General features: G+C 40.9%; 1 protein-coding gene across 1 annotated transcript; it reads left to right on the top strand.

Annotated features, from left to right (window-relative positions):
* Nucleotides 1-5,942: 5,942 nt before the first annotated feature.
* On the top strand, nt 5,943-22,981 carry LOC132832966 (zinc-binding protein A33-like). The gene is made up of 6 exons (XM_060851213.1): nt 5,943-6,350; nt 6,441-6,536; nt 6,830-7,063; nt 7,947-7,969; nt 10,916-11,031; nt 22,431-22,981. The coding sequence occupies exons 1-6, from the start codon at nt 5,943-5,945 to the stop codon at nt 22,979-22,981; spliced, it is 1,428 nt and encodes a 475-aa protein (XP_060707196.1).
* The last annotated feature ends 3,040 nt before the right edge of the window (nt 22,982-26,021 follow it).

The raw sequence follows: 26,021 nt of genomic DNA, 5'->3' as shown, positions 1-26,021 counted from the left end.
GGGATTTATCCTAGGATCCTCTGGGAAGTCAGGGAGGAGATTACCTATCCTTTGGCATTGATCTTTAAATCGTCATTGTCTCCAGGAATAGTGCCAGAAGGCTGGCGGATAGCAAATGTGGTTTCCTTGTTCAAGAAGGGGAGTAGAGACAACCCTGGTAATTATTGACCAGTGAGCTTTAATTCAAATGTTGAGTTCTTTGAGAAGGTGACCAAACAGGTAGATGAGAATAAACTGGTTCATGTGGTGTATATGGATTTCAGCAAGGCGTTCGATAATGTTCCCCACAGTAGGCTATTGTACAAAATGCAGAGGCATGGGATTGTGTGAGATATAGCAGTTTCGATCAGTAATTGCCTTGCTGAAAGAAGACAGAGGGTGGTGGTTGATGGAAAATGTTCATCCTGAGTCCAGTTACTCGTGGTGTACAGCAAGGGTTGGTGTTGGGTTCACTGCTGTTCGACATTTTTATAAATGGCCTAGATGAGGGATTAGAAGGGTGGGTTAGTAAATTTGCAGACAACACTAAGGTCGGTGGAGTTGTGGATAGTGACGAAGGATGTTGTAGGTTACAGCTTGACATAGATAAGCTGCAGAGCTTGGCTGAGATGGCAAATGGAGTTTAATGTGGAGAAATGTGAGGTGATTCACTTTGGTTGGAGTAACCGGAATGTAAAGTACTGGGCTAATGGTAAGATTCTTGGTAGTGCAAATGAGCAGAGAGATCTCGGTGTCCATGTACACAGATCTTCGAAAGTTCCCACCCAGGTTGACAGTGTTTTTAAGAAGGTATAATTTTTTTTAGCTTTTATTAATAGAGGAATCGAGGTCAGGAACCATGAGATTATGCTGCAGCTGGACAAAACTCTGGTGCAGCCGCACTTGGAGTATTGTGTACAGTTCTGGTCACAGCATTAGAAGGATGTGGGAGCTTTGGAAAGGGTGCAAAGGAGATTTACTAGGATGTTGCCTGGTATGGAGGGAAGGTCTTACGTGGAAAGGCTGATGGACTTGAGGCTGCTTTCGTAAGAGAGAAGAAGGTTGAGAGGTGACTTAATAGAGGCAAATAAGATAATCAGAGGGTTAGATAGAGTGGACAGGGAGTGGCTTTTTCCAAGTATGGTGACAGCGAGCTCAAGGCAGCATAGCTTTAAATTGAGGACAGATGTCAGAGGTAGTTTCCTTATTCCGAGTAGGAAGGGTATAGAATGCTTTGCCTGCAACGAGAGTAGATTCACCAACTTTAAATATATTTAAGTCATCATTGGACAAACATATGGACGCATGTTCTATGTTCTATGTTCTATGCTACCTGCTCCACAACTACCTCCCAAATGATGAGGACGTCTCATCCCCTATTCCGCATTTAAGTGAACAGCTTAGAGAAACTCAGCAGAAGATGGATCAAATTGTCAAAACTCATGAGCAGTCACAAAAGAAGCTAGATGTTCATGAAGAGAATAGAGGGCAGGAATTTGAAGGACAGAAATGTTAATAAAAATATGAATATTAATATAAATTCCTGGATTGGGATAGTATCACACATAGCAGTAGGAAGACAACAACTATTGACACTAACATGGTGAACTGTGGCTTCTATGTCCTGTCAAGGGAACAGGCTAAATAAAAGACATGGGCGTGAGTGAAGGAATAACAGAAGTAAGAAAGATATATCACCTGGGAAAATTGATTTGATTTGATCTGGATTCCTCCGATCACGTGAGTGGTGAGCACAAATGAGGCAAGGAATGTCACGTGACAAATCACAAAATTCGGTTTAAGGTTGACGGCTCTTACCACACTGTACAGGAAATACAAAAGATATTGATTTTTATTCAGTGTTCTAATATCTGTTCCAACGAAGTTATATGTTCACACCTAATGTCAGAATTCATTTGTTAATGAGTAGTGAACAGTTTCTTTCTCATCATGTTTTCTAGGCACCCCTACCTTTATCCTTTGATGATTTACTATGTGTTCGGAATCAATGTGAGCTTGCCCAGGGCAACGTACTCCAGTTTATGCTACTATGCCGACAACACGACTGGCTCTATCCTGTTGGCCTGTTGCTTGATTGTAGAGACAATTTTCTCAATTCTGACTGCAGCCCCAGCCATTAATGAGGAAGGCACTGTAGGGTCGACGAGGCTTAGTTTGCTCTTGCCATTTTTAACTCTTCCATCAAAGTTAGCAGGTCCATTCTTTTGCATTCCTTTTTGAGACTTTCGGTTGGTATGACAGAGTGATTGAGACAATTTAAGAAGTCACAGAAAAGTCAATCACATTGTTATGGGTTTGAAGTTGCATTTTTCACCCTGTCGGATGCTGGTGAACTGCACCAGATTTATTGAGAAAACTGTCAATTGACCATGGCTTTGTGCTTATTTTTCGGCATTTTGTTTTCAATATTATTTTTAAAAATGCAATTCAGTTTTCATCATCTGCTGCAGTGAGATTTAAATTGTGTTCCCAGAATGGCACCTGAATGAATACCATTCACCTTCACCTCCACACCTCATGACACTAAACAAGCCTAGAATTTGAATTAATTAGTTAAATGAGTGAGAAAATACCTAATAAATACAGCGTATTGTTGGGATATGTGAATTTGTCCACTTTAATAGAGGAACAGAATATTGTTTAGAACAACATAGAACATAGAACTGCACAGGAATGGGGCCTTCAGCCCATGATATTATCCCGAACATGAGAGGAGGAGAAAGTGAGGACTGCAGATGCTGGAGATCAGAGCTGAAAATGTGTTGTTGGAAAAGCGCAGCAGGTCAGGCAGCATTCAAGGAGAGGAGAATCGATGTTTCGGGAATGAGCCCTTGTTCAGGATTCCTGAAGAAGGGCTCATGCCCGAAACGTCGATTCTCCTGCTCCTTGGGTGCTGCCTGACCTGCTGCGCTTTTCCAGCAACACATTTTCAGTATCGAACATGATACCAAATGCAATGAATTACTTCCCCTAATATTGGTCCATATCCATCCATTTCATGCATATTCATATGCATATCTAAAAATCCCTTAAATGTGTATTATATCTGCCTCCACCACCACCCCTGCCAATGCGTTCCAAACTCCTAACTCTGTGTAAACATCTTGCCTCTCAAATCTCTATTGAGCTTTCACCCTCCAATCTTAAATGCAAGTTCCCTAGTATTTGACACTTCAACGCTGGGGAAAAAAAAGAACTCTGACTGTCAACCCAATCTATGCATTTCATGATTTTTAAACTTCTTTGAAGCCTCCCCTCAGCCTCCGTCACACAAGAGACAACATGCTGAGTTTTTCTAGCTTCCCCTTTCAGTTCATATCATTTAATCCAGGCAGAATCCTGGTAAATGTAAAAGTGTCGTTAAACCAACGTCTTACAAAACTGACACATGACGTCCTGATCTTTGTACTCAATTCCCCAAACAATAACGGCAAGCAACCCATACACCTTCTTTGTCACCATATCTGTGTGGCGATGTTCACGGAGCTATAGACTGGAACCCCAAGATCGTTCTGTACATGTTTGCATGATAAAAGCCTCCACCTAGATGTCTGCGGGGATAAATGCTGGAACCTCTGCTGTTCGTGGTAAACATAAATGATTTGGGGAAAATTGTAGCTGATCTAATTAGTAAGTTTGTGGATGATAGAAAGGTTGGTGGAATGAGGAGAATTACCAGAGGATACAGCAGAATATACATCAATTGAAGGCATGGGCAGAAAAGCAACAGATGGATTCAGACAAATGTGAGGTGTTGCATTGTAGAAGGTCAATTAAAATGTGGAAATTATACAGTGACTGGTGTAACACTTCAGAGTATTGATATGCAGAGGGATGTAGGGCTGCAGATCAACAGATTACTGAATTTGGTAGCAAAGATAGATAATGTATTTTTTAAAAATGCCTCTGACATGCTTCTCTTCATTGGATTTAAGCATGACCAAGTTGTGATGCAGCTTTGTAGAGCAGGAGTGAGGTCACAGTTGGAAAATTGCATACAGTTCTGGTCACCAAAATAGCACAAGAATGTGGATGATTATGAAAGAGCACAGGAAAGCTTTACTAGGTTGTTGTCTGGAAGGTGGAATTTTAGCAATGAAGAAGGGTTTGTTAGGTTGGGCTTGTTTCCATTGGAATGCAGGAGGCTAAGGAGCAAACTGATTGAAATTTTATAAGATTGTGAATAGCATGGATAGAGCTGAAAGAATATATCTTTTCCCAGAGTGAAAGGATTAATTACTAGGTGACACAGGTTCAAGATGCGGGTAGGTGGGGTGTGTGTGTGTGTATGTGGGAGGGAGGGGGGGAGAGGACGGGTGGAAAGCGGACATGAGGAAAAGTTAAGAGATGTTTGAGGCAAGCTTTTCACTGAAATGGCGATGAGTGCCTGGAAAGCACTGCCAGGGGAAATGGTGGAAGCAGACACAGTTGCAGGATGAATATATGAGTATGAAGCGACCAGAGGGATACGGATCTTGTAAATGAAGACAGTTTTAATATTGAAAGACAAAATGTGTCAGCGCAGACTGGGGGAGCTGAAGGGCCTGTTCCTGTGCTGCATTGTTCCTTGTTCTTTGCAACATGCAGGCTTGGTGTGATAAGTAATAATCAATATTTAAACCACTAAAGCATAAGGCAATAACCATCTTGAACAGACAAAAATAAAACTATCTGCTCAAAGTTTGTGAGAAGATTTGTAGCTCGGGTGCTCGTTGTTGTGGTTCTGTTCGCCGAGCTGGGAGTTTTTGTTGCAAACGTTTAGTCCCATTTCTAGGTGACATCCTCAGTGCTTGGGAGCCTCCTGTGAAGCGCTTCTGTGCTGATTCCTCCGGCATCAGCCGGAGCTTCACAGGAGGCTCCCAAGCACTGAGGATGTCACCTAGAAAGGGGATGAAACTTTTGCAACAAAAACTCCCAGCTCGGTGAACAGAACCACAACAAAACTATCTGCTTTTGAAATATTGCAATATTAAGACTGAATCGCCCACGATGCACTAAAGCATTTCATTGACAATAGATAATTTCAAGCAGTTGTAAAAAAAATACACTGGCTGAGAGAACAAGTTAAAGTCTCAGAGATTTGTGGCAAAACTCATCCCCTGCCTCCCAAAAGAAATCCACCAAGACTGTAGTGAACTTATCTGAAATGTCGCAGCTCCAAAAACATTTAATAAGTTTGCAGTAAAACAATGAGCTGCAGGTGCTGGAGATCTGAATCGAAAACAGATGTTCCTAACGAAGCACGACAAGTATTGCAGTATCTTTGACAGTGAACGTTTCGGGACTAGTGACTCTTTATCAGATTGATCAGTAAGTGTGTCTCCGTTTAGAAAAACGCAACGTATTTTATTGTCACATTATCTGTGAATTTGAAGATCTGTTGTGCCAATCACCTTCCATGTTTGCACGGTCTAATACCCAGAAGGGCAAAGGGCGGAAACTGCATGCGGACAACAACACCTGTATGTTGCCAAATAAGCAGTTAACACTCTGATTTGAGACTACATGGTCGTTAGTGCACAGTCTCCTTCGTGAATATTGTTGGACTTCATCAGGAACAGTCTTGTCCATGTCTCTGATTCCCGAACATTGCAAAAGTTCAAGTTCAGTTTGGTCTAGATTATTGTGCAATAAAATCCCGATCCCTGCCCACGTCCTTCGCCTCTCCCTCTCTTTTGCTCATCGAGTGTCAACACTCTGTGGACTTTAGATTCTGGTCAGAGTTCAGTTCCCCTCCCAGTACTAACTCCGAACGCTCTTCAAAATATTAAGCTTTTGTTTCTCTACCAGTTAAAATGGTCTATATAACAAAAACATGTTTGAAATTATAATTAGTTAGTGTTGGATCGGGATTTAATCGGAAAATCGCGGATCTGAAGCTGTTCTGCAGCGTACGAGAATCCAAGTCAAACAGTTTGGATCAGGAAGTACAAAGCGCGAACATGGCTTCCAAGCAGAAGGAAGAGAACTGGACCGAAGAGATAATTTGTCCAATTTGCCATGAATTCTTCACTAATCCGATTTCGCTGGACTGTGGTCATAACTTTTGCCGCTCCTGCATCACCAAGAGTCGGGAAAAGGACATAAACTCCTGTCCGGAATGTAGAGAGAGGTTTCCACGCAGAGACCTCAGGATAAATAAAGTCTTAGAGAACCTGGCCGAGAAAGCTCGACAGGCAAAACAGGTTCCAAAAGTCAAGGAAAATCAACAAACTTGTGACGACCACGGGAAAGAATTGAAGTGGGTTTGTCAAACTGAAAACAAATTGATCTGTGAAACTTGCAAAGATTCGCCTGGACATGGACAGCACCGCGAACTGCCGATTGAGGAAGCCATTGAAATGTACAAGGTACAACAGAAGACATTTTATGAATTGTTCATCTAATCATATTCTCAGCTAGCCATTTTAAATCTGATTTATTTATTCCTCGAATTCCAGAAACGTGTGAAATCTTCGTTAGAATCTCTCATAGGCGATCAGTCGGTTGAGCAAGAATCCGAAAAGAAGCTGAAACAGAAGATTTCTGATCTTAAGGTGAGGCCTCCCTGTACAGGATTCCTGGCATTGTTGCTAATTTTGTTCGGTTAATCGGGGGATATTTATGCTGTCGGACGGCGAGGAGTAAAGACGGTGAAATCTGCGGAGAGGGAAAGATGAAATATTTAACCTGTTTCAGTTTTAGTATTATCAATTTAATATTCATTTATTCAGTATTCTATCATTTAAGCAATTTATTTGGTAATTTATTCTGTCATCCAAGATGGCGTCGAAACCAAGCGACGTTACCCACTTTTAAATCTAATGCTGTTTCGCAATTCATATGGTAGGAACAGGCGGCCAGTTTGGAGAAGCACATCAAATCCGAGTTCAGAGAATTGCACCAGATTCTCACCGCGAAAGAGCAGCGGTTACTCAGCGATCTCTGGAAAGAAGAGAAGAGGATTGTAGAACCAATGGAGAAACACGTTCAAGAGATTCAGGAGAGATTAAAATCTATTGAGGAAAAACGCTCAAGTTTGCAGACTCTCATGGAGCAAAACGACGTGCAGGCATTTCTGAAGGTGAGACAGAACCTTCCGGATCAGATCAGTCAGACTTTGCAGAGTTTTAGAATAACTGATCACAACTATGCAATGAATGTGACATTTACTAAAAAGAAAGAAACAGAATAAATTAGAATTTATGACCAGCACTGGACGATTTTCCTGATGTTGCTGAATTAATTGCTCTTAAACTCCTACAGAATCTCTGGAATACCTGGAATCTCGCGCTACTTAGAAGTATGATTTGAAAGCTGATGTGGAATTTCTTTTTGTTACATATGCATAATTTTTTTTCCTGGAATTCCCTATTTAGTTGAGACACATCTCAACGTTGTGTGCGTGTATGTGTGTGTTGTGAATGAAGAATGAGAGTCACTGGTGTGTGAGACGAATTGTTATTGAGGGTTCAGAATCTGACAGCATATAATCTAAATATCAAATGCTGCAGACCAGAAGGAAACAACTTGGTCTATCACGCCTGCACCCTTTTTGTAAAGGTTAAGCAATTAGTTGATATTTCGAGTGTTGGGCGAATTGGTTGGGGGAGGGGGTTGGAAGGGACAGTTGAATTCTTTTCCTTCTCGTCGAACCCTTCTAGAAAACACCTGCTGAATCTGTTCCCTTCACTGTCCGCCATTCTTTGTCATGAGAAATGGAAAACTCCCTAATTTATTATTCTGTATTCTTGCTGATTGTTATACTTAATACACCAAACCTCTCTGTTCCTGTTTTTTTTAATTAATTGCATTATTTAGTTTATATTGTCCCTTCACATTCTTCTTTTCAAAATGCGTCACTTTGTCCTTCACGTTAAAATTCAACTGTTTGGTTTTCCTTCATTTCAACCTACTTCCTCCTGAATTCAGTTACTATTTTGCTCATTGCTTGTCTTTCTTTTCAGGTGTCATTTGGTCGGAAGAGAAGGTAAGATAATCTCAGTATTGAAACTTTATGGAAGTAATTCATTTAAAATATCTCAGACTAATGTTATGACTGCAGGAAACACATTTCTTTCGTGCTTATTCTTCATAATTATGTCTTAAGAGCGTTTTTAGTTGAGTGAAAATTATTCCAATCTGATTCACCCTTGTCTGTTTTCATGCAATAACAAGTGTGATTATGTAGAAAACCATTCTGAAAAAAGTATTAAATGACATTGTAGATTGCACACAAAATACCATTCTCAAGGTCTGCAATGATCACTTGCAAGCCGCCGGCTGCCTGAGACATAGTTGCCTTTGGAATGTCCAGAGACCACCGACGAACCCGAGAAAATCGTAACCTAAATGACCACAGTGTTCTCTTTTTATACTCTAATGTCAGCATGATCTTAGAAAATAAAGAAATTAAAAGTAACCCACGCCAGCAGATATGAACACAGGCGAGGAAATAGATTTGAGACGACTTATTTATAAAAGAGTGGTATGTCGCGAAGTAGAGAGGTTTAACAAGAAATTTACAAGAAATTTAACAAGGGATAGCTGTCAACTGAGCTGTGGTTGAAATCAAAGATTTCTTATGGCAACAAGGAGGCGACAGGTAGGATTCCGGGAAAATTGCGTTTTATTATGAGAATTAGAACACAATCGGCTGAAGAAACTCAGCAGGTCTGTAGAGAGAGAAAAACAGTATTTTTTGGAATCTAATGTAATGTTGCTTTGAAATTTGTAGTTCATTTCCAGGTAATAACAGCTTCTAATATTTCAGCTTCCTTTTTTACATGCATTGATGAAAATTGTTTGTAAACTATTAACTGAGTAGGTGAAATGCTTACCTTCTGCTGTTTGGCATAATGGTATCTTTATTTCCAAGCCAGAAAATGGGTCTTACCCATTGTGACAGGTAAGCTCCTCATCAATACCAGATAGAAATGGAATTCACACCATGCAATTGGTACCATTCTGATCTACACCAGTCATACAGTGAACTGATTGTGAAGTGATTTAAATTGCTATGGCAGCATGTATTTTCAAATACATGCTTAAGTCTGGAAGAATGAAGTGTAATCATGAAAATGCCAACTTTCATGCCAGCAAATGATTGATTTAAAATTAGTAGACAAGCAGGGAGCTGAAAGAACACAGCGAGCCAAGCAGCATCAGGAGGTGCAGAAGTGGATGTTTCAGGTGTAACCCTTCTTCAGGACTGGGGGGAGCTGAAGAAAAAAGGGGTGGTGGGGAAGTGGGATAGATGAAGTCAGTTAGTATAACCTAGTTGGTCAATGAGAGGAATGAATCAGGTTGGTGGCAGATGGAGGGGGGTGGGCAGGTAGTTGGGAATAGGGTGGGAGGTCATTTGAAATTGGAGCTCAGTGTTGAGTCCTCCGGGCTGTTGGGCGCCCAGACAGAAGATAAGGTGTTATTCCTCCAATGAGAGCTGTGGAGCAGTCAGATATCTGTACAGCGACGGAAACAAATGCTTCACTCTAACTCGTCCTTGCCGACCAAGTATCCTTTTTTAATCTAGTTCCATTAACCAGCATTTGACCCATAACCCTCTGACCTTTCCTATTCATTTATCCATCCAGGTGCTAGTTAAATGTTTTTTTTTACCAGCCTCCACTTCATCTGGCAGACTATTCCACGCATGCACTATCAAGTTGTCCTTTAGCTCCCTTTAGAATCTTTTGCCTCTCACCTTAAACCTATGCATTCTTGTTTTGGACTCCACCACCCTGCGGAAAAGACCTTGGCTATTCACTCTCTGTCCCTCATGATTTTATAAATTAGTGCAAGGTCACCCCTCAGCCTCCAATGCTCAAAGGAAGACAGCCCCAACCTTTTCAGTTGTTCCCTAAACCTCAACCTCCAACCTTGGCAGCATCTTTGTAAATATTTTCAGAACCCTTTCGAGTTTCACAACACCCTTACATTCAGTTCAGATCTCCCTGCTATCGGAACATTCCAAAAGTGGCCTCACCAATGCCTTTACAGCTGCAACATGACCTGTCAACTCCAATACTCAGTGCACTGACCGATTCGGTCAGAAGTTACATGACACCAATTGATAGTCCAACAACTTTATTGGAAACCACAAGTTTTCAGCACTGCTCCTTCATCAGGTGAAGACTTCACTGGTTGGGCAATAAACTGGTGTCATGTGACTTCTGACTTTGTCTCCTCCAATCCAACACCGGCATTTCCACATCATGGCCGACCAATAAAGGCAAGCAGATATGTATCTGGAAAGGCAAGAACAAATGAGTGATCGTCAACATGGCTTTGTGTGTGGGAAATTGTGAGTCGCTAACTTAATTGGGTTTTTTGGAGAAGTTACGGAGAGCATTGATGAAGGCAGAGTGGTCGACCTGAACTTTATGAAGTTCAGCATGGCAGACTAGTCAGCAAGGTCAGATCACATGGAATGCAGGGAGAACTAGCCAATTTGATACAAAATTGGTTCGAAGGGAGAAGACAGAAAGTGATAATGCAGATTGCTTTTCAGACAAGAGACTTATGACCAGCAGTATGCCACAAGTATCTCTGTTGAGTCCACTTTCTTTTGTAATTTGTATAAAATGATTATTGAATTATATTTAGGCTGCACTTTGAAAGCGCATTATGATGAGCCATGCAGTGTGATGTGAACACAAATGTTACAAAGCAAAAAACACAAATGTTCCCCACTGTGGCACAAACATCCCCAGTATGTAACAGTGCAGCAACTAACCTGTTATCAGGCTGAAAACATTTTCTTTCAATGAAATACGAATTTACCTGTTCCTTCTGTGTTGAAATGAGATTAAAATATCATTGTCACATTTGATCTAACATGAACGATTGGGATGTTTAGATAGATTGAACATTCATATAATTCATTTGAAGTTCTAATAAAGATGAATTGACAACATCAATGGTTTAATACGTACAGGATTAGCGATGAAACTCCGCAAATCTCAACAGAAGCCACCACCCTGTCTGCTGGAAAGTTCAAAGGCCCTTTACAGTACGTGATATGGAGAGAAATGATTAACAGTATTGACCCAGGTAAACTTATACTCACAATCCCTTAATTACAAATCCAATTGTGCATGGACTAAAGAGACTGCAAATCTTCAGATTAAAAGCTCACATTCGATGGCTCCTACCGAACCTCATATTCTGTTGCTTTGGAAATTTATGTGTATGAAACTCTTGGTATTATGGAACAAAGTAAATAATCTTTTTGTATTAGTTGAAGATTACAGCATGATTTTCTGGTAATGAAACTACATTTATACAGCACTATGTTGAGTTTTGCTGAAGATGGTAAGATACGGGCGGCACGGTGGCACAGTGGTTAGCGCTGCTGCCTCACAGCACCAGAGACCCGGGTTCAATTCCCGACTCAGGTGACTGACTGTGTGGAGTTTGCACGTTCTCCCCGTGTCTGCGTGGGTTTCCTCCGGGTGCTCCGGTTTCCTCCCACGGTCCAAAGATGTGCGGGTCAGGTGAATTGGCCATGCTAAATTGCCCATAGTGTTAGGTAAGGGGTAAATGTAGGGGTATGGGTGGGTTGCGCTTCGGCGGGTTGGTGTGGACTTGTTGGGCCGAAGGGCCTGTTTCCACACTGTAAGTCTAAACTAAAATATTAATAGGCGATCTAGAGTCAGTCATAGAGATGTACAACATGGAAACAGACCCTTCAGTCCAATTCGTCCATGCTGACCAGATAGTCCAACCTAATGTAATCCCACTTATCACACCCGACCCGTATCCCTCCAAATACTTCCAATCACATATCCATACAGATGCCTTTTAAATGTTGCAATTGTACCAGCCTCCACCACTTCCTCTGGCAGGTCATTCCATACACGTACCACCCTCTTCATGAAAACGTTGTCCTTTAGGCCTCTTTTGTATCTTTCCCCTCTCACCCTAAATCTATGTTGTGTAGTTCTGGACTCCCCCACCTCAGGTAAATGACTTTGGCTATTTATCCTGTCCACGCCCCTCCTGATTTTATAAACCTCTATAAGGTCACCACTCAGCCTCCAATGCTCCAGTGAAAACAGCCTCCCACCTGTTCAACCTCTCCCGATAGCTCAAATCGTCCAATCCTGGAAACATCCTTGCAAATCTTTTCTGAACCCTTTCAAATTTCACGACATAGGAAGCAAATCAGATTTGCATGCAATAACAGCCTTAACGTGACTTCCCAACTCCTGTACTCAATATTCTGACCAATAAAGGAAAGCATACCAAGCGTTGTCTTCACTATCTTATCTCGTTGCGACTCTACTTTCAGGAGCTATGAACCTCCATTCCAAGGTCTCTTTGTTCAGCAACACTCCCGAGGACCTTACCATTTAGTATATAAGTCCTGCTAAGATTTGCTTTTCCAAAATGCAGCACCTCGCATTTATCTAAATTAAACTCCATCTGCCACTCCTCAGCCTATTTGCCCATCTGATCAAGATCTCTTTGCAATCTGATATAACTTTCATTGTCCACTACACCTCAATTTTGGTGTTATCTGCAAACTTACAAACTATACCTCTTATGCTCACAAACAAAGCATTTATATAAGTGATGAAAAGAAATGGACTCAGCACCGATCCTTGTGGCAATCCACTGGTCATAGGCCTCAGTCTGAAAAACAACCTTCCACCACCACCTTCTATCTTTAAGCCAGTTCTGTATCCAAATGGCTAGTTCTCCCTGTATTCCATGAGATCTAACCGTGCTAACCTGTTTCCAAAGGGAAACCTTGTCGATCACCTTACTGAAGTCCAATAGATTACATCTATCTCTCTCCTCATCAATCAATTTTTACTTCTTCAAAACAGTCAATCAAGTTTGTAAGACATGGTTTTCCATGTACAAAGCCTGTTGGTGATCCCTAATCAGTCCTTGTATTTCCAAATACATTCTGTCCCTCAGGATTCCCTCCAACAACTTGCCCATCAATGATATCAGGCTGGCAGGTCCATAGTTTCCTGGATTTTCTTTACCACCTTTCTGAAATAGTGGCACCTCATTAGCCAACCTCCAATTTTCCAGCACCTCACCTGTGACTACCAATGATCCAAATATCTCAGCAAGGGGTCCAGCAATCACTTCCCTAGCTTCCAACAGAGCCCTTGGGTACACCAGATCCGGTCCTGGGGATTTATCCATTTTTATGCATTTCAAGACATCCAGCACTTCATCCTCTGTAATATGGACATTTTTCAAGATGGGACCATCTATTTTCCTGCATTCTGTCTTCCATGTCCTTCTCAACAGTAAACACTGATGCAAAATACTCGTTTTATTATATCCCCATCTCTTGTGGCTTCAGACAAAGACCGCCTTGCTGATCTTTGGGGAGCCCTTTTCTCTCCCTCGTTACCTTTGTGTCCTCAATGTATTTTTAAAAACCCTTTGGATTCTCCTTAATTCGATTTGCCAAACCTATATTATGTCCCATTTTTGCCCTCTTGATTTCCCTCTTAAGCATACGCCTACTGGCTTTATTGTCTTCTAAGGATTCACTCGATCTATGCTGTCTATACCTGACATATTCTTTCTTCCTTCTCATAACCAAATTCTCTATTTCTCTAGTCATCCAACATTCCCCAGAACTGCCAGCCTTTCCGTTCACCCTAACACGTAAATACCATCTCTAGATTCCGTTATCGCATTTCTGAAGGCTTCCCATTTTCCAGATATCCCATTTACCTGAGAACATCTACCCCCAATAAGCTTTTGAAAGATCTTGCCTAATGCCTTCAAAGTTAGCCTTCCTCCAAATGAGAACTTCCTCTTTTTGATCTGGTCCATCCTTTTTCATCAGTATTTTAAAACTAAAACATTGTGCGAAAAGCACATCATTTTATAATCGTAATTCAAAACATTGGTCAAGGTGAGAATGTGTGCAGATAACTTTTGAAAGAGTCTTTCTTTCCATTTGTCATGTATGTTTGCCTATTACAAATTATCTTAAATGTCTGTCACTGACTCATCACTGCTTTATCTCATCTCATCTTTCAAAATTCACTTGAGCCTGATAAGAGTTTTGAATTACTGAAAACTCACTTTCTTACTCAGTCTTCTTTTTTACAAGTTGTGAATTTTAATCAGATTATTTTGCATTGACAGCTAGAGCTTCATTGGAGCTTTTCCAATGAAGTCATTAATTATATCTAGAATACTTGTTTTCTGGTATGTTTGCTCCTTTAAATAATATCCACAAGCAATACATTGATTCATCTGCCTGACTACTTTCACCAATCTCTTTCACCTAACCTATATGTAGATTAATAGTTCCTGTGATTAAACTTGAACTTATATTCCCTTGCCTTTCTTCCTGACTCACTGATCCCACAGTCTAATTACTGTCGGGTTGCCCAAAACATAGATTTTCCTGCTCCTTGGATGCTGCCTGACCTGCTGTGCTTTTCCAGCACCACTCGATTCTAAACCCGAGACCCAATAATATACTACCACAAGGTTTTAACTCAAGCTAATAATACACTATAATCTTCAGAATTAATGTAATTTCGCACACCTTGTTCACAAAAGCCTTTCAGATAGAATTGATAAGTTAACACAATCTCAAGTGAATGAGAAAATCTTCCAATAATTTCCCATTCCTGATGAGTCATCCACCTCAGAGTGTGACATAGTGCTTTTTGGTATACCACCATTTTTAACTTGGATCACACAAGTGTCCTGCAGCACTGAGATTATGTTGCCATCATGCATGTCCTACTGTTCTATCTCTATAAATCTGTCAGTTGTTTTACATTTCTTACTTTTGTTTACTATAGTCATTCAGCTATCTCAGGTATTTGCTGCTCACCTTGAGAAGGCTTATGTGCATGATTTTTGACCAGCTGCAAGTGGGCACTCTGTGTTGTTAGGAAGCTAGTTTCACCACTTTGAATCAGTGATAATGAAGAAACATATTCACGTAATTGCAGAATGGTGATTTTGCATAAAGGACCAATTCAAACCATTGTGCCTTTCCATGCTCTCAAATGATTTAAAAAAAAATACCATTCTTCTGTCCTTTCCCAAATCCTTGGTTACTGTTTTTATTCAAAATATCATCAATTTCACTCTTGATAGAAGCTGTCTCACCACACTTCAGAGAGTGCATTTCAAACATGAGCCTTCATCGTGTTAGACAAGATCTCACGTCACACTTGATTCCTTTACAAATTATTTTATGTCCTATCTTACTCTCGACACAGTTGCAAGTGGAAACACCTTCTCCTTATGTATTCTAGCCAGCATTCTCATGGTTTTGAAACCATCTATCATTTGTCCTCTTAGCCTTCTGCTATCGCAGGAGAACTATTTCAACACGTCTAATAGTTCAACGCTTCTCATACCAGAAGTTTCCCATCGCTTGATTCCTTCTTGTAACTCTGTTTTGAACTTTTACCAACGCCTCAACACCTTTCCTTTTTGTGCCACCTAGAACTGTGCACAATATTCGAGCTGAGTTCTGGCATGCTTTTTTAAAAAGTTCAGTATCACCTTGTTGCTCTTGAACCCTTTGCCACTCTTACTAAACTCCAGAATATGGCATACTTCACTAACTGCTCGAATCAGCTGCCCTGCCACCATACAAAATGCATCATCTGCCGTGGCAGGATTCACCCTGGATCCCCACATTGTTACAATAGACAATAAACAATAGGTACTGGAATTTTGCCCTTCGAGCCAGCACCACCATTCATTATGATCATGGCTAATCATCCTCAATCAGTATCCTGTTCCTGCCTTATCTCCATAACCTTGATTCCACTATCCGTGAGAGCTCTATCCAACTCTTTCCTAAACGAATCCAGAGACTGGGCCTGCACTGCCTTCTGGGACTGAGCATTCCACACATCCACCACTCTCTGGGTGAAGAAGTTTCTCCTCATCTCTATCCTAAGTGGCCTACCCCTTATTTTTAAGCTGTGTCCTCTGGTTCAGGACTGACCCATCAGTGGAAACATGTTTCCTGCCTCCAGGGTGTCCAATCCCTTAATAATCTTATGCGCCTCAATCAGATCCCCTCTCAGTCTTCGAAACTCGAGGGTATACAAGCCCAGTTGCTCCAATCTTTCAACATAAGATAGTCCCACCATTCCAGGAATTGACCTCGTGAACCTACGCTGCAATCCCTCAATAGCCAGAATGTCTTTCCTCAAATTTGGAGACCAGAACTGCACACAATATTCCAGGTGTGGTCTCACCAGGGCCCTGCACAGCTGCAGGAGGACCTCTTTGCTTCTATACTCAATCCTTCTTGTTATGAAGGCCAGCATGCTATTAGGTTTCTTCACTACCAGCTGTACCTGCATGCTTGCCTTCCTTGACTGGTGAACAAGATCACCCAGATCTCTTTGTACTGCCCCTTTACCTAACTTGACTCCATTTAGGTAGTAATCTGCCTTCCTGTTCTTGCCAACAAAGTGAATAACCATACATTTATCCACATTAAACTGCATCTGCCATGCATCTGTCCACTCACCTAACCCTATAATCTCCTACCACCCTCCTCACATTTCACTCTGCCACCCAGCTTTGTATCATCAGTAAATTTGTTAATGTTACTATTAATACCATCTTCTATATCATTAATATATATTGTAAAAAGCTGTGGTCCCAGTACTGATCCCTACGGTACCCCACTTGTCACCACCTGCCATTTCAAAAGGGAGCCGTTTATCACTACTCTTTGTTTCCTGTCAGCTAACCAGTTTTCAATCCAAATCAGTACTTTGCCCCCAAAACCATGCGCCCTAATTTTGCTCACTAACCTCCTATGTGGGACTTTATCAAAGGCTTTATGAAAGTCCAGGTGCACTACATCCACTGGATCTCCTTTGTCCATCTTCAGCTTTTTATCCTAAAAAAATTCCAGAAAATTAGTCAAGCATGATTTCCCCTTCATAAATCCATGCTGGCTCTGACCTATCCTGCTATTGTTATCCAGATGTGTCGTAATTTCATCCTTGTCTGTGGATTAACAGTCTGACTATTTTGCCACTAGGCCATCGCTTCCCATTCAGGCAGATTCTATGTGGTCTTCGACATCACAAATACGTAATTAGTTTTTCAGAATGTTTTCAGAATATGCTACTTTGCAGGTCATTGTAGAAAAAAAGCTCAAAGCTCATCAGCAACATGTAAAGGAGTTAGATTAGGTAACTGCATTGAGTTAGTGGGTGTTTTTGAGATTGCCATGATATAAGATGTTCTTCATTAGTTTCAGAAATCAGTCCAATGACAACAAATGTTTACATTTGATGTATATTACTTACATTTAGGTTTAGATGGCATGATTCCAAGTTGGTAGTTGACACAAATATAGATGGAATCGTACACTCTAAACAAAACAGATGGAGGTAGAAACATATATTAATAGTTATATTAGCAGCTACCAGCAAATGATAAACCGAAATAATACAGGAAAGTGTAAAATTATGGATGTTAGTAGGAATGTAAACATAGCAATACAGGCTATCGTTGTATTGATTGGATTTTGGAGTAAGAGACAATTTGATTGAAACGTATAAAATCACGAAAACTCCTGATAGGATAGGTTTAGAGAGGATGTTTGCTTTAATGGGTGCAACTAGAATGAGAGGCTTTTACTTTAAAAATCATCATTCACTGAAAACTGATACTTCACAATATATTTCTTCTCTTAGATATTTGTGAATGTTTGGAACCCTCTTGTTTAAAAGGTGAAATTGTGCAGAGCAGAATTAAGCTGTGCCCCTGAATATTTCTAAGATGGAATTAAGTAGATTCTTTTTAAGAAATCGCACGTATGTTTACTAGCAACATTCAAGTGTTTCAGTACCCAGTACGTTCCGACACTACGTGTAGTGAATTGAATTATCTAAAGGCTCAAAACCCTGATACTATGGTATTCAGGATTATGTAAATATAGAATGTGTAGTTAGTACATCAGGCTTATTTTAATCATTCACTGCTGCAAGCATTGCTAGCTGGTCTAACACCTATTGCCCATTTCAACCTGCCCTTGAGAATGTGGTGGTCAACTGCCCCCTTGAACCATTGTAAGTATTTAATTTAAGTAGAAACATGCTGGCATTAGGGAGAGCATCCCATGGCTTTGCCTCAGTGACACTGTAGATAGTTGCAATTGTTTCAGCCTTGTCCTTTGCATCAGTGTGTTGGGCTCCCACAAAATGAGAATTAAGAAACACATAGACCCTAACCTTAAAACACTTCCATTTCACTAATGTCCTTCAGGCACAGAAATCTTCCATCCTTACCTGCGCTGGCCGACATGTGACTCCAGTTCCACAGCAATGTGACTCCTGACTCCTGACTCCTAACTCCTAACTCCTTCCAGGCAACTTGGAATGGACAATAGATGCTCACATCCCACAAACGAATAACAATAAAATAAACTACATTAACTTTGAGATAACATCCAACATCCCATATTTTCTTCCCTGTGACCTACTGAAACTTGTATGCCATTTGCAATTCATGCACATGATCATCCAAATCCAATTGTACAGTTGCAATTTTCAGACTTTATCCAGTTAAATGATATTCATCTATTCATCCCCCAAAGTACATAAACTCAGTTTCTCACATTATATTCAATCAGCGAAAATATTAGCCAGTCATGTCAAATGCCCATACCCCTCTGTAGACAGATTTTAACTTCCTCACTGCTGTCAGGCCCACCTACATTTGTTTTGTTATCCAGAAGCCAGATGATCGTAGATTTTAATTTCTCAAATCTAACTGCTATGACTCACTGAGATAGCACACTTGAAATCAAGTCACACCTTTCCCAGAGATATCACAAAACTTAAGGATTTTATAGTAAGTAGAAAAAAATTACAAGATTATCAGTCCTAGCTTGATAAAAGCTTGGACGAGGTTGCTGTACTTGACAAGTTATTACTGATTAAAAATAATTAGATTCTGGCTACATGGAGGAAGTTATAAATTGTCATAGAATGTAGAACATAGAACATTATAGGGCGGTACAGGCCCTTCGGTCCTCAATGTTGTGCTGCCCTGAGGAACCAATCTGAAGCCCATCTGTTGTCCACTGTTTCACTGTCACCCATATGTTTAGACAATGACCATTTAAATGCCCTTAAAGTTAGTGAGTCTATGACTGCTGCAAGCAGTGAATTGCATGTTCCTCCTATGCTCGGAGTAAAGAAACTAACTCTGACATCTGAACTACATCTATCACCCCTCAATTTAAAGCTATGTCCCCTCGTGCTCGCCATCACCATCTGAGGAAAAAAACTTTCACTGTCCACCTTATCTAATCCTCTGATTATCTTATATGACTCAATTAAGTCACCTGTCAACCACCTTCTCTTTAATGAAAACAGCCTCAAGTTCCTCAGCCTTTCCTCATCAGGCCTTTCCTAATAGACCTTCCCTCCATACCAGGCAGCATCCTAGCAAATCTCCTCTGAAACCTTTCCAAAGCTTTCACATCCTTTCTATAATGAGGTGACCAGAACTATGTGCAATACTCCAAGTGCCGCTGGACTAGAGTTTTGTACAGCTGCAGCATGACTCGGTGGCTCTGAAACTCCCTCCCTCGACCAATAAAAGCTAACACACAGTATGCCTTCTTAAAAAAGCATGCAACAGTTCAAACCGAAACTCACATCTTATGAAATGGGTCACACGCACACGCATACAGAACTGCGAAAGAAGTTAGTAAATCTTTGCTCACGACTGTTTTGTTGGTTCTTTCTGATCAGTAGTTTTCATTTTGAATGTCCTTGAATGCTTCCATTGGTGTGGAAGATTCAAAGGGGATGAGGTTCATTTATAAGAGGTGTCTGAAGAATCAAGTAAGACCCAACACTTAGAGGAACAGCCATTAGAAAGACAATTTGATTTCTTCCGGTCTGAACTGGGTTTTGACTGCAGAGAATGGAGAGTGCTCATGATTTGGTCGAAATATGATCACTTCGCTCTAATTTGTTCAATTACATGAGAATCAATTACATGGTTTTCTTCAGCAAAAGACCATAGAACAATCAAACCATTCTGCAACCAGAACTCGATGTGATTACAGAAACCCAAGGCTCCGGTTCTTCTGCAACATAAACTTCAATTGCTGCATTTTCTAACAAATGTTAAAGGATCCTTGCTACAATTGTCAGGTTCCTTGCTCTTTGAAACATACAGCATCCCTGTTCCAACAATTATGCTTCCTCCTTCCCCACTTCTGGCCTCTGATATCATCTCTTATCATCAATTTGCTGTTTTTACCTAAACTCCTTTGCCTTGACTCCAACTTCTTCTGGCTTTTCTGTTGCTCTCCCCATCCACTCCCTCTTCTTTCAGTGTGTTACAACACAAAGAAACCAAGCCAAACCAAATTTAACTCATTAGCATTTGAAATCGCAACACTGTGAAATTAAAATATTTGATAACCCTAAAAAATGCCTAATTGTGCCTAATAAGACTTTATACATAACAGATATCAGACACCAGGATTATAAGGTCAGTAAAGATTTACAAGGATGTTGTCTGCTTTGAAGGTTTTGAGCTGTAAGGAGATGCTGGGGATATATTTCTCTGGAGTATCAGTGAGTCGGGGGAGGGGAGAAGAGTGACCTTCTGGAGGTTTATAATATCATAAAGGACATGAATAGGATGAATAGCCAAAGTCTTTTTTTTTCCCAGAACAAGGGAGTCCAAACTAGAGAGCATAGGATTAAGCTGATGGGTAAGATTTAAAAGGGATCTAAGGGGCAACCTTTTCATGCAGAGGATGATGGATTGAAAGAATGAGCTGCCAGAGACAATAGTGGAGCCTAGGGCATCAAGAATACACGAATAGGAAGGGTTTAGAGGGATATCGGCCAAATGTTGGCAAATGGGACTATATTAATTGAGGAAATCTGGTCGATGTGGACAAATTAGACCAAAGGGTATGCTTCCATGTCGTATAACTCAATGACTCTAGACTCATTTTCTCCTTCCTTACAATCCATATTCATCCACTCACCTCTTTACACACACACACACACACACACACACACACACACTTGTCTTTTCTGTTAAGTTGTACCACTTCTATCGCCTATTATCTCTGCATCAATCTTCACCCCTGACTGATTTTCTCCCTGCACATCTCTTCCATTCCTTTTACATACTGAATATTCTTGCCTATTTCTGCTTTGGATATGCCCTGATTCTTTATACTATCTGTTACCTTCACCATCCAACTCACACCTTACCTCAGTGCCCTGTATACTTTCTTCATCATCAGTTCTACTTCTGTCTTCCAATCAGTGCTCTACTTCGGTCTCAAAATCACATTAGCTCTCTTTTCTCCTAATTACTGTTGGTCCCGCCCAATTTTCCTTTCTTCCCTTCCTTCCCCTCACCGTCCTCTGCTGTCTCTCTCTCTTTCTTTTGAACCTTCTTTTCATTCTGCAGTTCCTCTTCACTTCCCATGTGGGTCTTTCTGTTTTCTGATGTTATGGTCTTCCTTTTACCTCTTCCTCAAATGCTGTCACTCTCCTTGTCACCTCTATTATTTCTTTCATCAATGTTCCACCATGCTCTTTGGCTCTCTGTTCAGTAGTTTTCACATCTGAGCCAAATGTTTTCCCAACACCATCCTTCATCCTGTACTTCCTCCAATCTGGCACACGTTCAAGCATTCAGCATTGTGCACTCTAATTCTTTCCTCTCCAGCCTACTTCCTTAGTTTTCTTCAAAATTCAAGCTATCCCTCTTTGTACTTTCATGCTTTGTCTCTCCTTTACTCCTACTTTCCTTTTCTCCTTCTGCCATCCTGCTTATTGTCTCAGCCGAAAATGTGCTGCTGGAAAAGCGCAGCAGGTCAGGCAGCATCCAAGGAACAGGAAATTCGACGTTTCCTGATGAAGGGCTTCTGCCCGAAACGTCAAATTTCCTGTACCTTGGATGCTGCCTGACCTGCTGCGCTTTTCCAGCAACACATTTTCAGCTCTGATCTCCAGCATCTGCAGACCTCACATTTTCCTGCTTATTGTCTCACCTCTCCGTATGTTCGCTTTCAACACCCGATCGCAAAGGTTCACATTCCGCACACTTCTTGCCCTCCTCACTAGTTCTGCCTCCAAATAATTTTAATCAACCTGTTCAGGCATGCTATTACACACATCTGGAAGAGGTGAGGCTTGAACCCAGACCTGCTATTTCAGAAGTAGGGACACTCCCACTGTGCCTCAAGAACCAACACAGTTCCACCTCAACTCACTCCCAACTGACTGACAACAGGTGATCCCTTACAGAATTAATCTCAACTCCTCAGTGACCAATTCCTTCCAATGGTCACTTTCTCCTCGTACCATGTATCACTTTCTTTATTCTCTTTCTTACCCCCTTTCCAGCTTTATCCTACCTCCAACCCTAAATTGCCCACTGTCACTGACAGTGCTATTTCAACATTTATTTTCCAGCTCCAGCCTCTCTCACTCTGGATCCGAACACTGCAAATCCCCGGCTAATCCTGTCTAAGGACCAGACCATGGTGAGACTTGGAGACAACGATCAGGAGATTCTGGACAACAATGAGAGATTTGACTACTGGTACTCTGCCCTGGGATCAGAAGGATTCACATCAGGGAGACATTACTGGGAAGTGAAGGTTAAAAACAAGACTGAGTGGGAAATTGGAGTGGCTCGAGAGTCAGCTGGTAGAAAGGGGAAAATAGATTCCTGCCCTGTGAATGGTTACTGGACAGTGTGGCTGAGAGCAGGGAAAATATATTTTACGACCTCTACCCGCTCTGACACCCTGAATGTCCTACCTCTGAAGCCCCAAAAGATAGGTATCTTTCTGGATTATGAGGGTGGACAGGTGTCATTTTACAATGCAGACAACATATCCCATATCCACACTTTCACCCACACTTTCACTGAGAAGATATTTCCATACTTTTGTCCGGGAATGAATACCAATGGAGACAATTCTGCACCGCTGGTAATCTGTGGCATTAACAAGTGCTAAAAGATCCACCTGTAATGTATCCCTGCCAATTTCAGACTAATCCTTTGGGACTCTTTCAAAGTTGGAGAGAGAGAAGAAAAAAGAAGAAAATGAGATTTATACCAGAACTGGGTATTGTAAGCTTAGCAAGGAGTTCTGTCAGACAAGGGTGAGTAGGGGGGGGAGGTGGGGCCGTGTGGGGTGTGCAGGGGGTGGGGGTCGTTTGGGGTAAGGTGAGGAAATGAATAAATGGAAATTGGGTATTGCCATTGGAACCCATTTTGCTTTCAAAATTCAGATCAAGTGTCCGACATTGCACATGATTCCATGTTTGAACACATTTGTAAATAAACCCAAATTGTGCTGAGAATAATATTGATTACATACTTAAGACTGTCAGTCACCTCACAGATAGATACATTTTGACACATTGGAAGCAGGGTATATTAAAATATTCTACTTTGCTATTCTATAAATCTAAAACATATGTAAACAAATGAACTGAAAGTCGCCATGTCCTTGCAAGTGGCAAGGTTTAGAAGGTGAGGCCGTAATGGTGAGCATAGTCGGTAAAGGAAATATATCTGGAATATTTTCTTCACTTTTCATCAGAGGCACACTCGACCAGTCAACTTGATGAAGTGACCGGGAAGGTTGACGAGGGTAGGGCAATAGACATACTCTATATGGATTTCATAAGGCCTTTGACAAGGTTTCACTTAGTAGGCTGCTCTGGAAGGTTAAGTCACATGTAATCCAGTGGGAGCTGGCAAATTGGATGCAAAATTGGCTTGTTGGTAGGAAGCAGAAGGTAATAATAGAAGGATGCTTGTTGGACTGGAGGCCTGTGACTAGTAGAGTGCCTCCGGGGCCGCTGCTGGGCCGATGCTGTTTCTTATCTATATCAATGATTTGGATGAGAATATACAAGGCATGATTAGTAAGCTTGCAGATGATACTAGATTACATGGTACTACGGACAGTGAGGAAGTGTCTCAGAATTTGCATCAGCTTGGAATTGGGCTGAGAAACGGCAAATGACATTTAAATTAGATAAGTGTGAGATCTTGCATTTTTGGAAAGTCAAATCAAGCAAGAAGTTTCATGGTGAATGGTAGGGCCTTCAGGAGTATAGTGGAACGAAGTGACCTTGGAGTTCAGGTGCATGGTTCTCTAGAAATACAGTTACAGATAGACAGGGCAGTGAAGAAGGCTTTTGACACCTTTGACTTTATCAGTCAGTGCACTGAGTATAGAAGTTGGGTAGTTATGTTGCAACCATACAGTACATTGATGTAGTCGCACTTGGAGTATTATGTTCAGTTTTGGTCACCTTGTTATTGGAAGTATGGTGTTAAGCCGGAAAGGGTGCAGAAGAAATATACAAGGATGTTGTCTGGATTCTACGGTCTGAGTTATAGGGAGAGGTTGGACAAACTATGATTTCTTCTTTAGAGTATAGGCGACGAAGAGGGGATCTGAAAGAAATATAAAATCATGAGAAACATAGTTAGGGTGAATGCATTCGTCATTTTCCCAGGGTTTGTGAATCGAAGAGTAGATGGCATCAGTTTAAGCTTAGAGGGAAAGAATAAAAGGGAACCTGAGGGGCAAAATATTTACATGGGGGATGGTACATATATGAAATCTGCTGACAGCAGAAGTGGTTGAAGTGGGTGCATGAACAACGTTTAAAATATATTTGGACAAATACAAGGATAGGAAAGGATTAGAAGGGTATCGGCCAAGTGCAAGGAAATCTGTTTAGCGTGGTTGGTCATTTTGGTCGGCATGGACCAGTTTGGACTAAAGGGCTGACCTTCGTGCCGTAGGACTCTATGGCTCTATAACTCTAACTTTGATCAGCAAATCACCAGCATGGAGGCACAGTCAGTGAACTGAACTTAAAAATGAATCTACAAGATCAGATTGTCACAAAATAATCGCCGATGTTTCTGGTAACATTCAATAAGACCCAGTAAAGATTAACCACATTTAGAAAGGTAGGCATTTTGAGAATGGCTATTTTGGGATCAATCATTTATCTATCACCCTGGCATCTGCCAGTAACCACATATTTGTAGTGTATGCTATAAAATGGTTATGACTATGCTATTGATTCATTGTATGGAAATCCAGAGGTCACCAAATTGATCATTTTTCTGTAGTTACTGTTGCCACAAGCTTAAGTTTATTCAACAGGACAACTATTATCACTATGCAGGCAGTTGAGCTGTGTGTGCTGAAACATGCAAACCAGGATTTCGTAGATACAAGGAAATCCTGAGTAGTGAGAATCATTATGAAGGTCTAAAGATGGCTAATAAGGTTGCTGATGAACATTGACATGATGTGCTACTGTTCACAATCTAATTGTATTACCACTTGATGCCTAATTATTAACATAACTGGATATAGTTGTAAGCAATTGACATTGTGTTTGGTCTGTAATCAACAAGGATGATCTGGTATAAAGGTATAAATAAGGTATGATTTCTTTTGATCAGAGGAGAAGTGCATGGTTAACACAGTGATTTACTTACACTGAAGTAAAATAAATCATTTGGTGATTGGAACGGAACTGGGTGTTGAGTAATTTGTCTTAAGTCATTCATTCCTAATGAACTTGTGGTGTGAGCAGGCTGATGAAGGTCATCTATCAATGATGGAGGATTGAGTAAGTACATTTGACTCCTAACTGATCAGGATTAAAACTGATCACAGGGCTAATTAGTGTTCAGTAATTGAGAACTGGATCTGTTTTCATAAAAAAGGGACCTGATCAAACATTGCCTCAGGTCACAAAATGTATGAAAACCGTTCTTTGGATTTGGCTAAATGTCTTGAAGAGAAGGCTCAATAACATAAATCTACTTAAATATTTATTAAGTAAATAAAAAGTGAGAAAGAAAGGAGAAAATAGGAAAAAGCCCAATGCCCTTCACCAATCAAGGACTCCTTGATTGATGCCTGGCCTGGAGGCTTAGGGTTGTTCCCGGCACCATTTGTGTTCACGGTCAGAGGGGAGGTCCAACAATTTGGAATGATACTCTCTCTGTTA

The sequence above is a fragment of the Hemiscyllium ocellatum genome, chromosome 35, assembly GCF_020745735.1.
Source record: "Hemiscyllium ocellatum isolate sHemOce1 chromosome 35, sHemOce1.pat.X.cur, whole genome shotgun sequence".
Taxonomy (NCBI): Eukaryota; Metazoa; Chordata; class Chondrichthyes; order Orectolobiformes; family Hemiscylliidae; genus Hemiscyllium; species Hemiscyllium ocellatum.
This window is presented reverse-complemented; position numbering and strand designations above follow the sequence as displayed.